Below are 13854 nucleotides of genomic sequence, written 5' to 3'. Positions count from 1 at the left end.
GCAGTGAGCCAAGATCGCGCCACTGCACTCCAGCCTGGGCGACAGAGCAAGACTCCATCTCAAAAATAAATAAATAAATAAATAAATAAATAAATAAATAAAATAAGTGGAAAATGCATTTAACCCAATTAACCTACTGAACATCATCGCTTAGCCTAGCCTACCTTAAACGTTCTCAGAATACTTAATTAGCCTACAGCTGGGCAAATTCATCTGGCAACACAGTACCCTGTAAAGTACTGGTTGCTTGTTTATGCTCATGCCCACGTGACTGACTGGGAGCTGCAACTGGTGCTACTGCCCAGCATGAGGAGAGAGTATCACTGGTCCAGAAAAAGATAAAACTTCAAAATTCACAGTATAGTTTCTTTATACTTCCAGAACAGTGATAATGAATATGTCTCACTTTTGCAACATCATAACACTGAAAAATAGTAAGTATAACCATCCTAACTCGGGGACTGTCTACATAGTGATGTAAAGGTACTAAAATTTAGGGGTCGCCATGGGAATCAGGACAGCAAGCATTTGTAGGAGTTATCATGTGCCACGCAACGCTGATGCCCTTGACCCATATTCACTCATATTCACACTCTGTAATAGGTACCATCATCCCTGTTTTACAAAAGCAGAAAATGGGGCACAGGAAAGACTTCCATTCCTGTGTTGGCTCTGGGGCCACTAGCTGTGTGACACTGGGTAAGTCACCTAACACATTTAAGACACCATTTCTTTGTGAGTGAAACGTGCCCAGTCTCCACTGTCCTCACTGGGCTGTTACAAGAATAAAAGATCTCAGACACGCCACGGCTCTGCCCCACTGTGCAGAGAGGCTTCACGTGCTAGAAGTTTTGTGACCACTCTGGGAGGACCACTTACACCAAGGATGTGCAGCAGGACGGCTCCGTGCTGTCGCTCCTTATTGGAGAACAGGTCTGCGGGGAACTCGTGAATTGCTGGAAGACAGGAAGAGATGGCAGTGTTAGTTATCTGTGGGCCTCCTGACAAACCTCACTTGACATCTGGGAGTTCATTAAGGAACTGCAGAGCCCACCTGGCTTTGGACTGATCAGCAAGAAGGTCAGCCATTTCTCAGTCCAGGGGCAGACCAGTGCTCTCAGGAAATAGTTGCTGGATACTGGATTATGCAAAGATATTCCAGCCCCTTAGAGTGCATCATGTTTTAGATATGTCTTGCATTTTAAAAAACAGTATGAAACACTTCACACATAATACGATGGCTAGAACCCAGAACAGACAGTAGTTAAGTGTTGACAAGGATATGGGGGTAATGGAATCTCAAACACTGCTCGTGGAAATGTAAAATGGTAGAGCCCTGGGAGGCAGTCTGGCAGTTCCTCAAAAGATTTAAGCATAGACCATATGACCCAGCAATTCCACTCGCAAGTATAGACCCAAGAGAAATGCAAGCATATGTCCACACTAAAACTTACACATCAATGTTCATAGCCATATTGCTGATAACAGCCAAGATGTAGAAAAAATCCAAATCAAATGCTTGGGGTTTGAGTATCATTCCTGCACCCCCAGGCAGCTCTGACAACTCATCTGCTCAGTAACAGAGAAATAATCCCTTCTCACCTGCCACTGCCGCATTCAAAATCATCAGTGGATAAGCACGCTCATGAATAGACGTATACATGAATGAATTCCATTGTCACAGATCCTGTTTAGGGCACTCCCAGATCTCCACCCACTCTCACCACACCAGCTTAACTGGAAGCTTCTGGAAGGTAGGGATCCACACTTCCCTGGTCACCACTGCACCCTCAGTACCTAGGCCAGGCCTGGTACACAGTAAGTTCTCAATCAACCTTAGCAATCGACTGAATAAACAAAGGTTAAAATATTAACAAAAATAACAATATGTATCATCTCATCTTATTAGAATACTTTTATCACCCTTGTAAACTCCTTAAACACCTGGAATGACACCTGGTTCATTGTGGGTACTTGATAAATGCTTGTTAAATAAACTTCCAGGACAGAAATCCCTTCTCTGCAAATATAATTAGGCCCTAAGCTCTGAAAATGATGCTTTCTCCTTTATGTGGAAACTTTTCTGATTTTTAAGATCTGATTCTCCTGACAAGCCACAGAAAACATCAGCTCCCCAGACACCCAGAAAATGTTCCCACTTTGAAACAAGCAGCATTTAATGAAAAATAGATTCTTTCACTTCCCTCACATCTCTCTCTCTTTTCGTAATCAAACTTCTTTAATAGAGCTGCTGCTGTCGGTTCAAGGGCACAGACTGGCTTCAAGGTTTGTCAGCTCAGAGATGGAGAATTATATAGGCAGAGACTTGGCATTCTTGAGGCCAAGATCTTACTTCCAGGAGAAATGCAGTTGCTGGGATATTTCAATGCAGATCAATAGACATTTCTGCCATGAAAATTCAAGACATTTCCTGATTCTCCAAACCAGGGTTTTGAGAGCTGATTGATTTATCCAATCCTGGGAATTAGAATAACATCTTTAAAAATTTTTGAAAAATGAGAAGTTTTGAAAATTACAATAATGTCATGTCATCTTTCTGCTGCTGGGGACATATCACCTGGCCTCCAGCAGGGAGGGGACATGGGTTCTAACCGGCTTTGCCTTTGGTAGGAACAGACTTCTACTCAGCCTCACACCCACGTGTATCCTGGAGGGCTGCGGAGGAGAATGAATGGCATCTATGGCCTTAATTTTGCCAGCAAAGACAGTGGTCACCGGCAGAGCTCCCGGCTGCCTGCGCCCCACCATCCTCTGTACTCATCCACATCTTCCTGGCACATCTTGAACCCACAAGGCAGGCACTAGGGCCATCAACGTTCCTGTTTTCAGATGAGGCTTAGAGAGGGAAGTAAGCAGCTCAAAGCACCCAGGCACCTACGCCAGCACTCACAGTGGGACCTGATGTTCCTCGTGCAAGGCTAAGCCCCACCTCTAACACTGAGACGGTCTGGCCGAGTGGAAATCACACCACACTGTCGACTGGAGTCCTAGCTTGACTACGCATGAGCTTGTGTGACCCTGGTCACATCATGAAACCTCTCTGCCCCTCTGTCTCTTCAGTGACAATCTGCTGCTACTTCTACTTGTTCAGCCTCACACCTTGCTTTGCACCCCTGTGTGTGTGCTGGGGTGCTGTGGAGGAGAACAAATGACTTCTGTGGTGATGAATCAGTCATCCTTATGTGTGGCATGCCCTGGTGGGGACATCAAAGGCTGCGAGCAGGCAGATATCCACCCCACCCTCCCCAGCTGTCTGCTGATAGCTGGGATCAGTCTGCTCCACAGTTCAGGATTAAAATCCTCTAGACACTGGCATGGTGAAGGGGGTGGGTATAGACCAGGACTCTGTGGCCTCCCACCCTTGTCACTGACAGCAACAACTTGGAACTGCAGATGTCCCACACAGCTGGTCCGTGCACTGTCTCTAGTAGCCGATGGACTTAGGTTTCAGGAAGTGCCTCTGCTCCTGATGACCTGTGGGACCTGGGCAAGTTGGCTAACACCTCGGGGGCTGTTTCCTCACCTAGGAATGCAGATCACAGCACCCCTATCTGGTGCGCCGTAAGAAGTGACACTACTGAGCTCAGCCAGGCTGCCAGTCACTCAGCATCATTAACTGACGGAGTCATTCCTTGACATCCATTCTGTCCCCACGGCTCCACAGAATACACAGCCTTGGTGTATGAAAGCTAAACAGAAGACAAAGGCTTCTTGCAGAAAGAAAGAAAGAGCAAGAGAACGAGAAAGTAAGAGATGATTTGGGCCACACGAGAATCTGAAGCCTGGAGCAGTGTAATCCCAGGTTCCTGAGAAAGCCTTCCTTCTCCTCCCATGGGCTTCCTGGGATCGGGAGCCACTGGGCCACATTCAAGGGTGTGATGCTTGCGTGTCTGAGGGGGCTGAACCTGCTCTGTCCGCTCAAATCCCCACCAGGGAGGAGGGAGGGATCAGCAGGGAACATACACATGGCTTTTGAGGTCACGCCTAAGCCTTTAAGCTGCAGAAATCTGGAGGTAGAGGGTGGAGGGAAGGGAGAGATGTATCAGTAGGTGGAGCTGGGCTCAAGGAACCAGGGATGATCCCAGCACCCCGCTGCCCTGGGGACATGGGGTGAAGGGAAAGGGGAACAGGAGGGAAGGCAGCTGCTCCCCACTCCCCTTTGGACCTCGGTGCCCAGAAGTGGCTTCCATCAGTCTTGGTCCTGGACACACCCAGGTGTCCTCATGCCCCAGGCATCTGCCTCCCTCCCGTGCACGGGAGCAGGGCCCAGGGAAGCTGGAGGAGGTCCTTCCTGCCGGTTGCCTTCCTGAACATTGGAGGGGAAACTCCAAAGTCCTTGGGGACAGAAGCACCTCCAGTGCCCTCAGCACTCTACAATTCGCCATTCGGAGGCCTCCAGGCACACCTGAGCTGTTTTCTTTACACACAAAAAGCTCCATGGGTGACACTCTGAATTAGTGCCGCCCCTTCCGGGACCCAAACTTTCACCAACATTGCTCCTGCTTCTCAAAATGGATGGATTTATTCAACAGCATGTGCAGAGTACCTGCTTGGTAGCCACTGGTCTGTCTAGGAATGGCTGGATGAGACCCTGACAGACCCTGAGCGCCCTCGGACATGGCAGCTCTTCCTTTCAGAGGGTGGCTTGACTTGCCGGGAAAGGCAAAGTTACTCAGAAGGTGGAAGGTTATTGAGGTGGGAAATGCCCTGATCCTGAAAGAATGCAAATCAATGCATGTTTCCTGAGCATTTACTATGTGCCAGGCACTGGATTAGGCACGGATCCTCAAGGACGTGCCTGCTCTGTAGGACAAGTAAACAAACGACCGAGAGACAGTGAGAAGCTTGTTGCAATGGTGTGGGGTAGAGCAAGTCAGGAGTCACTGACCTGGGGGAGTTGTTGGGGAACGTGCAGCCAGCCCCAGGAGAGGGTGGTGCCCACATCAAGCCTTGAGGCCTGCTCCCAATCAATTATGAGAAACTCATTATTCTCATTTTATTGAGAGGAAGTGGAGGCTCTGAGAGACTAAAGTCACCTACAGTCACACCAACACAGTCTGGCACAGATAAGAACCCAGCTTGGGAGCCCAACTAATACCAGGCTCTCTTTATTGGAGCATTTTACCCCCAACAGATGCACATCTCAGGATTAAGGTCTCCTCCATCCCAGGAGTAGGCCCTCTGTTCTTGGAAGCTCTAAGGGCCATGCCAAGAGGCCATGCTCTGAAACGTACATTGGATTTTGTAGGTCAATTCTGCCTGCAGCCCAGAATTCACCCATACAGAGGTCTAGGCCATTATTAAACGGATCCAGAGAAAAATTGTCACTTACATTCCTTGATCTTGAAACATTTAATACAAGTGACTGCTTCCTATTTGTATATGAATGAACGTATGTGTATATAAATGAACAGATCAATCTATTTATCTATCTTGTATACACTAAAACTCATTCTTCATGGCGTGAAGTTCAATGGGTTTTGAGAAACGTCTACAGTTGTGTATCTACCACCATACCTCAGACAAAAGAGTTCCATCACTCCTAAAATTCTCTTGTGCTGGCTTTTTGTAGTCCCCCCTCCCCGCATCCCCACTCCTGGTTGTTTAAGCTTCCCAGTTTACCATGTTTTGTTATAGGAGCCTGAATGGACCGAGACACATGGGAAATGGAGTAATCAAATCCAATCACATCTTGTGTAGAAATAAGGAAGTGGACGCGATTGCCAGGACAGCCTCTCGACACTTAGGTCTCTATAACCTCCACTGCCAGTGGAAACACACCCCTATCTGGTGCGCCATACCACTGACGTTTTCTTTTCCCCATTTGCCTTTTCCAGAGCACCATATCGATGGACTCATGTAATATGCAGCCTTCTTAGTCTGGCTTCTTTCACTTAATAAAATGGTTTAAGATTCGTCCATATTGTTGGGTGATCCCACCTTTTGGGAACATTCTTGTTTAGCTTCCTTGGCCTCACCTCTCCTCACTCACCTCAGTCTCCGCTAGAGTCCCCTGCCCCCGAGGAACACCTGAATGCTGGTGGTCTTGGGGCTTCACCCTGGGCCTTCTTCTGCCCATGTGACCATTCCCTGCCTCTGACTTTCTAATCTCCACATCCAGCTCCCAAATTTCAATCTTTCCTGAGCTCAAGACCTAACATGCCCAGCAGACAACAGAACATCACTCCTCGGCCATCCTATAAGCACCTTCAACTTGGCCTCGGTGCATGGCCTCCCATCCATCTGAGTCTGCATAAAACAAATCCTGCCGTTGTCCTTGATACTGCCTCCTTCCTCATATGTTGTGATAGGTAGACAGGCCAATAGGCACTCAATGTCTTTTTCTATTTCCTTCCATGAACCTTCCCCGCAGGGACCCTAGATATGGGTGCACAGGCTGTGCTACAGGATCACACAGCCCAGTCCTACTTCCTGTTCTGAGGAGCCTAGCTCCCTTGCAGCTAGGGTTCAGGGTGTGAAGTAGGTTCTGCCAACCTAGGGGACTCAGAGGGCAGAAAAGAGGCAGTGTGTTCTTCCTGCTGCCATTTCCACTGGCAACCAAGGTTACAGAGACCTAAGCATCAACAGGCTGTCCTCGCAATCATGTCCCCTTCCTTATTCCTGCACAGGATGTTACTGAACACTTCATCATTCCGTTTCCCACTTGTCTTAGTTCATTCAGGCTGCTATAACAAAATATCATAAACTGGGGTAGCTTAAAAACAACAGAAATTTATTTATCACAGTTCTGGAGGCTGCAGGGTCCAAGATGAAGGCACTGGCAGATTCGGTGTCTGGTGAGGGCCAGTGTCCTGGTTCATACGTGGTGCCTTCTCTCTGCATCCTCACATGGTGGAAGGGACCAGGTAGCTCTCTGGGGTCTCTTTTATAAGGACACTAAGCCCAACCATGAAGACTCCACCCCCATGACCCAGTCACCTCCAAAGTCCTCACCTCCTAATACATCACCTTGGAAATTAGGTTTCCATGTAATGCTGGGGACATACAAACATGCAGACCATAGCACTGCTCCTTCAGCCTTCCCTGTAATTTTGTAAGCATCTCGTTCCCTGAATTAAATTCCTTTCTGTTGAAAATATTAAATGTGGTTTCTATTTCCTGCAGGGAACACTCACTGATACACTCACCTCCTTTTCAGCCAATTCTGCACAAGCCCTGGCAATCCTACCCTGATCTGCTCTTGAGTCCCTCTGCCTCCATCCTCTCTTGCTGGACCACTGCACTGTCCCCTAACTGGTGTCCCCAGGTCCTCTCTCAATCTGCTCCTTCCTGTATTCCACAGGGCAGCCAGACAAGCTTTTCAACAAGCACTTATGATAAATGCCAAAGACTGCATTTTGGCCTTCAAGGTCCTGCACCGTCTGACCCTGCCAACCCTTCCAGCCTCACTCACGCCACCTTCCCCGTGGTGTCCATTCTACTCCGGCCACACTGGTCATGCCTGTGCTGCCAGGTCCTGGCACAAACCTGGCACAAAGTAGGTGTTCATGAAATGCCTATGGAGTGAATGTACATCGGGCCCCTCCCTTCTGACATAAACTCAAGAGCTCCGAGTGTGACCTCTGCCCGGATGGCTCCCCAGGAGACGGTGTACTGGCCCTGCCTCCTCAGCCCCTGTCTTCCCAAACTGCTTCTTGGATGCTGCACACCTAGTCTTACCAGGCAGATTATTTTTGACAGAGATGTGCTTTCTGTGAGCTGCTCGTTTTTCTTAAACCTTTCAATTAGTCAATTCTCTTTAGGGAATGTAAACTGTGAATTGAATTTTTTTAAAGGAAAAAAAGAAACTGCCTCAAAACATGCCACTCTCTCTTTGCTTTCTACCCTTGTTAAAAATAACCCTACCTTCTAAGCCTTGACGTTTATTCTGAAACGATGAAAACCAGACTGGAAGGCTGGGAAGTAATTTAAATAGCCTCGAATTTTTATTGTTTCAACTTATATAAGGTATAAGTTTTAGAAACCATCCCAGTGCCAGAAACCAAAAGAAAAAATTGTGATTTCCCCCCCAATTGTACAGTTTAAAATAACTTTGCTAAGAATTTTATGCCTTTCATGGGCAACTGTTGGAACATCTAAGATTTTCTACCATCACCCTCATGTCCCAAACAGGAGTAAAAATAATTAGATTAAGTCACTGACTTAACTAGCATGAGAAGGAGTTTAAAATCCTATCTTCCTTTCAGTACATTCCAAAAGAGATTCAGTGCCATGAAAAAGGAAATATGCCTGGAAGACTCAGCAACAGGAATGTTCTTTCCAGGAGCAACCACTATAGAATTTCTACAGCTGGACAAGGGCCCAGGTACTATGTGGTTCAGCTGCTCTCTACCCAGGAAGGGAAGCGGACTTGTTAATGTCACAGGGCAATGTTTCCTAAGGTGGTTTTCAAAAGAGCCTGGTACTTCTTCCCCTGTCTCTCTTGCTTCCTCTCTCACCACGTGATCTCCACACACACTGGCTCCTCTTCACCTTCCGCCATGAGTGGAAGCAGCCTGAGGCCTCATCAGATGCAAATACCTACTCTTGAACTTTTCCAGACATCAGAATCACGAGCCAAATAAACCTTCTTTATTGATTACCCAGCCTCAGGTGTTCCTTTATAGTAACACTAAGCAGACTGATTTAGGGCCCAACTCTTAGGACATCATCCTTGCCAACCCCACCCCTCTCCCTGCCCTGATGCTGAAGATCCTGTCCCACCCCGCTGAGAGTCACTTAACTCCCTATTTTTATTGATTGATTGATTGATTGATTGAAACAGGGTCTCACACTGTCACCCAGGCTGGAGTGCAGTGGTGCAATCACAGCTCACTGCAGCCTCAACCTCCCAGGCTCAGGTGATCCCCCATATCACATCTTCCCAAGCAGCTAGGACTACAAGTTTGCATTATCATGCCCAGCTAATTTTTGTATTTTTTTGGTAGAGACTGGGTATCACTATATTTCCCAAGCTGATCTTGAACTCCTGGGCTCAAGTGATCTCCCTGCCTCAGCCTCCCAAAGGTGATGGGATTACAGGTATGAGCCACTGCATACAGGTGTAACCCCCCATTTTAAAGAGGAGAACCCTGAAGTCCGATGAGGTCAGATATTTTGTTCAGCATCACAGTTAGTTAACAACAGAATTGCCAGAGCCTGAATTAATACAAACAGATAATGGCTGGTCCATACAGGACAACAGGACTCTGACCCACAGCTCCAGAGCAACTAGCCTGGGATGTCAGACCACAGCCTCTGCAGCAATTGGCCCCAAATGGTCATGTTTTGCTAGTGACAACCACCTTCTCTACTGTTTTCTCCTGCTTCCAACTCAAGACCAACCAGAGAAAAACAAATAGGCTCCCTGTAGTGAGTTGAATAGTGTCCCTCCAATAGTTCATGTCCACCGGAATCTTTAGCATTGACCTTATTTGGAAATAAGACGTATTAGTCAGCAGAGGCTGTCATAACAAAATACCACAGCCTAGACGTCATCAACAACGGAAATTTGCTTTCTCCCAGCTCTGGAGGCTGGAAGATCAAAGTGCCTGCAGGCTTGGTTTCTGGTGAAGATTCTCTTCCTAGCTTGTAGACAGCCACCTTCTCCCCGTGTCCTCACACGGCCTCTTCTCTGCACACACACTGCTGGTGTCTCTTTCTCCTCTTATGAGAACATCAATTGCTATAGTTTGATGTTTGCTCCCTCCAGATCTCACGTTCAAATGTGATCCCCAATGTGGGAGGTAGTGCCTCCTAGGAGGTGTTTGAGTCATGAGGACAGGCCTCTCATGAATAGACTAATGCCTCTGGGCGCAAGTGGTGAGTGACTTCTCATTCTATTAGTTCCCGCGAGAGCTGGGTTTTGTTTTTGTTTTTATTTTTGAGATGGAGTCTTGCTCTGTCACCCAGGCTGGAACGCAGTGGAATAATCATAGCTCTCTGCAGATCCTGCTGGACTCAAACGATCCTCCTGCCTAATCTTCCTGAGTAACTGGAACTACAAGCATGTGCCACCATACCCACATCCAGCTTATATATATTTTTGGCTTTTTTTTTTTTTTTTTTTTTTTTTTGTAGAGATGGGGTCTCAGTATGTTGCCCAGGCTGGTCTCAAACTCCTAGCCTCAAGCAATCCTCCCACCTTGGCCGTCCAAAGTGCTAAGATTATAAACATCAGCCACCATGTCCGTCCAGAGCTGGCTGTTAAACAGAGCATCTCTCCTCTCCCTCTCTCTTGCTTCTTCTCTCACCAAGTGATCTCTGCACAAGTTGGCTCCCCTTCAACTTCTGCCATCAGTGGGAGCAGCCTGAAGCCCTCACCAGAGGCAGATGCCCACTCTTGAACTTTCCCAGACATCAGAATCATTAGCTAAAGAAACCTTTTTTCTTCACACATTATGCAGCCTCAGGTGTTACTTTATAGCAACACAAAAAGGACTAAGACTCGCGTCCTATTTGATTAGGGCCCCCCTCTTATGACCTTATTTAACCTTAATTACCTCTCTAAAGGCCCTATCTCCAAATACCATCACTTCACATGAACTTGGGGAGACACAATTCAGTCTTTGACATAAGGTCTTTGCAGAAGTAGGTAGTTAAGTTGAAATGTGGTCACACTGGATTACAGGGGACCCCAAATCCAATGATTGGTGGTCTTATAAGAAGAGTAGGGGACACACAGAGATACCAAGAACAAGGCATGGGATGACAAAGGCAGAGGTTGGAGTGGTATGTCTACAAGCCAAGGAGGAGATTCCGAGAACAAGGCATGGGATGATGAAGGCAGAGGTTGCAGTGGTATGTCTACAAGCCAAGGAGGAGATTCCGAGAACAAGGCATGGGATGATGAAGGCAGAGGCTGGAGTGGTATGTCTACAAGCCAAGGAATGCTGGCAGCCAGGAGAAAGGCCTGGAACAGATTTTCTCAGAGACTCCAGGAGGAATCAATCCTGCTGATACCTTGAAATCAGACTTTTGGCCTCCTGAACTGTGGGAGAATACATTTTTGTTGTTTTAGGTCACTCAGTGTGTTCTACTTTGTTATGGCAGCCCTGGGAAGACAAAATATTGCCTAAACCAATGCACACAATGCCCCGCTTCCAGTTAGCTGCCTCACGCCAACAGCCTCCACCCAGGGCACGCCTGAAGCCTGCCCTTTCTTTCCTGCTGTGAAGCCCCCCTCCCCCACTCCCTTGCCTGACTTTGAGTCCCTACCAAACACAAGTGATGATAGCTGACTCCTTTGCTACAGCAAACTCTGAAAAACTACCTTGGGTTGCTTTCATTTGTGTGGTCTTTGTTTATTTCCACAATTAGCAGCAATCTTTAGCTGTATCTATACTGTCTTTCTCCTACACTAGGTTAAGTGTTCTCAGAGTGCTGTGGTGACAATTTGTTCCTGTATTGTCTTTACCTCTACTAGACAAGGCATATACTTAATACCTAAAGTAAATTAGGCTGGGCACGGTAGCTCACACCTGTAATCCCAGCACTTTAGGAGGCCTCACTTTGAGAGGCCAAGGCAGGCAGATTGCTTGAGTCCAGGAGTTCAAGACCAGCCTGGTCAACATGGCAAAACCCCGTCTCTACTAAAAATACAAAAATTAGCTGAGCATGGTCGCACGAGCCTGTAATCACAGCTACTCAGGAGGCTGAGGCAGGAGAATTGCTTGAACCCGGGAGACAGAGGTTGCAGTGAGCCGAGACCATGCCACTGCACTCCAGACTGGGCAACAGAGCAAGTGAGACTCTGTCCCAAAAAAAATGAATGAAAAAAAATGAAATGAAATGAAATAAAATAAAATAAAATAAAATAAAATAAAATTAAGCAAATTAAGGGCTGGGTGCGGCAGCTCACACCTGTAAGCCCAGCACTTTGGGAGGCTGAGGTGGGAGGACTGTTTGAGTCCAGGAGTTCAAGACTGGACTGGACAACATGCCAAAACTCTGTCTCTAAAAAAATACAAAAATTATCTGGGCATGGTGGTGCATGCCTGTGAGCTAAACTCAGGAGGCTGAGGTGGGAGGATCACTTGAGCCCAGAAAGTCAAGGCTGCAGTGAGTAGTGATGGCACCAATGCCACTCCAGCCTGGATGACAGAGTGAGACACTGTCTCAATAAATGAATACATAAAATAAAAGTAAATTCAGAACCTAGATTCCTATGTACTGCACAACCAAACTCTGAGTTAGTCACCAATGGGCAACACAACGACCGCTGAGTTTATCAAAAGGACGGGCATCATTAAGGGAAATCATTTCTTTGGAAAAATAGGTTCAATTATTTTTAGCATGATACAATGTTCTACATATGAAACATACATAGCAATACATACACAATGCTTACTACATGTCAAGTACTTTCTACATTTCAAGCTCACAATGAGCCTAGGAAATGCTGTCATTAGCCCCGTTTCAAACATCGGCAAACTAGAGAACAGAAAGGTTAAGTAATTTGCCCAACGTGCAGCCAGTAAGTGGCAGAGCCAAATCTCAAATCTGGATAATCCAGCTCTCAACAGCACTTGACTCTATCAAAAGCCAAGAATACGTTTCTTCTCTTTGACATAACAGTTTCTCATGTGAAATTTCTTCTAAGGGTGACATTCAAAATACCAGGGTGAAAATCATGTGTGAAGATGCTTGTTACCTCCACTAGCAAGGCGCCGGAAGCCACGGATGGCCCAGGAATAGGATAATGATTACGGAGTTGGACACTTTCCTCTAATCTTCCCACAAATATTTACTATTACCCATCAGGCCCCAGCACTGTTCTAGATTCTGTGAACAATACATCTGTGAACAAGACAGGCAAAAGTGCCTGCCCTCACAGGGCATTTTAGATAGAGTACTACCCAGAAGGATAATTAGAGACACTGGATGTGGAAAAAATGTTTATCATAAATGAAAAAAGCAACACACGAAATCACTCATGGCTGGTTTGCAGCTATACACAAATCAGCAAATGAAAAGAACTGGATGGGAAGTATACCAAAACCATTATAGCGGTTATGGCGGGTGGAGGAATTCTACACGGCTTCCCTTTCCAGGGCCGCTTTCCAAATGCTTTATCGTAGAAATGTTTTAGCCAATTTGCTATGATTTATTTTTTTAAAAAGAATGAAGTTTAAAAACATGGTGTATGGGCCTGGCACGGTGGCTCATGTCTATAATTCTAGCACTTTGGGAGGCAGAGGCAGGCAGGTCACCTGAGGTCAGGAGTTCAAGACCACCCTGGCCAACATGGTGAAACCTCGTCTCTACTAAAAACATAAAAATTAGCTGGGCATGGTGGTGGGTGCCTGTGGTCCTAGCTACTTGGGAGGCTGAAGCATGAGAATTGCTTGAACCTGGGAGGCGGAGGTTTTAGTGAGCCGAGACTGTGCCACTGCACTCCAGCCTGGGCGACAGAGTAAAACTGTGTCTCAAAAAACAAAAACAAAAAAACTGGTGTATGAAAGAATCCAGCACAAAAGAGTACCAATGGTATAATCCCATTGACAGTGCCCAAGCACAGTCAAAACCAAGGTCAGTGATAGAAATCAGAACCACTTGGGGTAGGGGAGGGACCAATCAGCAAAGGGCACAAGGAACGTTCTAGGATGCTGAAAATGTCCTAGATCTTGACTGGAGTGGTAGTTACACTTACAAAGTTGTGTATTTTGTTGTACTCAAGTTACACCTCATTGAGGAGAGAGCTGTTGAACATCTGATGCACTCTAGGAAAAGGAAAGCATATTACCACTGAAAAACTTTAAGGGCTCCCCACTGGTTTTCTCGTTGTCGCACTGCTCATGTAACAAGCCCCTCGGTTCATGCACCTGAACACAG

At 46.6% G+C, this 13854-nt stretch overlaps 1 protein-coding gene across 1 annotated transcript in view; it reads right to left on the bottom strand.

The window, feature by feature from the left end:
• SLC24A4 (solute carrier family 24 member 4) overlaps nucleotides 1-13854 on the bottom strand; it is a 171278-nt gene that overhangs the window by 60678 nt on the left and 96746 nt on the right. The window contains exon 2 of the mRNA XM_030931774.1: nucleotides 880-956. Coding sequence (XP_030787634.1) covers nucleotides 880-956 — 77 coding nt within the window. The remainder of the gene's footprint in view (nucleotides 1-879; nucleotides 957-13854) is intronic.

The sequence above is a fragment of the Rhinopithecus roxellana genome, chromosome 5 (assembly GCF_007565055.1).
Source record: "Rhinopithecus roxellana isolate Shanxi Qingling chromosome 5, ASM756505v1, whole genome shotgun sequence".
Taxonomy (NCBI): domain Eukaryota; kingdom Metazoa; phylum Chordata; class Mammalia; order Primates; family Cercopithecidae; genus Rhinopithecus; species Rhinopithecus roxellana.
The sequence above is the reverse complement of the archived record's forward strand: the minus strand, read 5'-3'. Positions and strand labels throughout refer to the sequence as shown.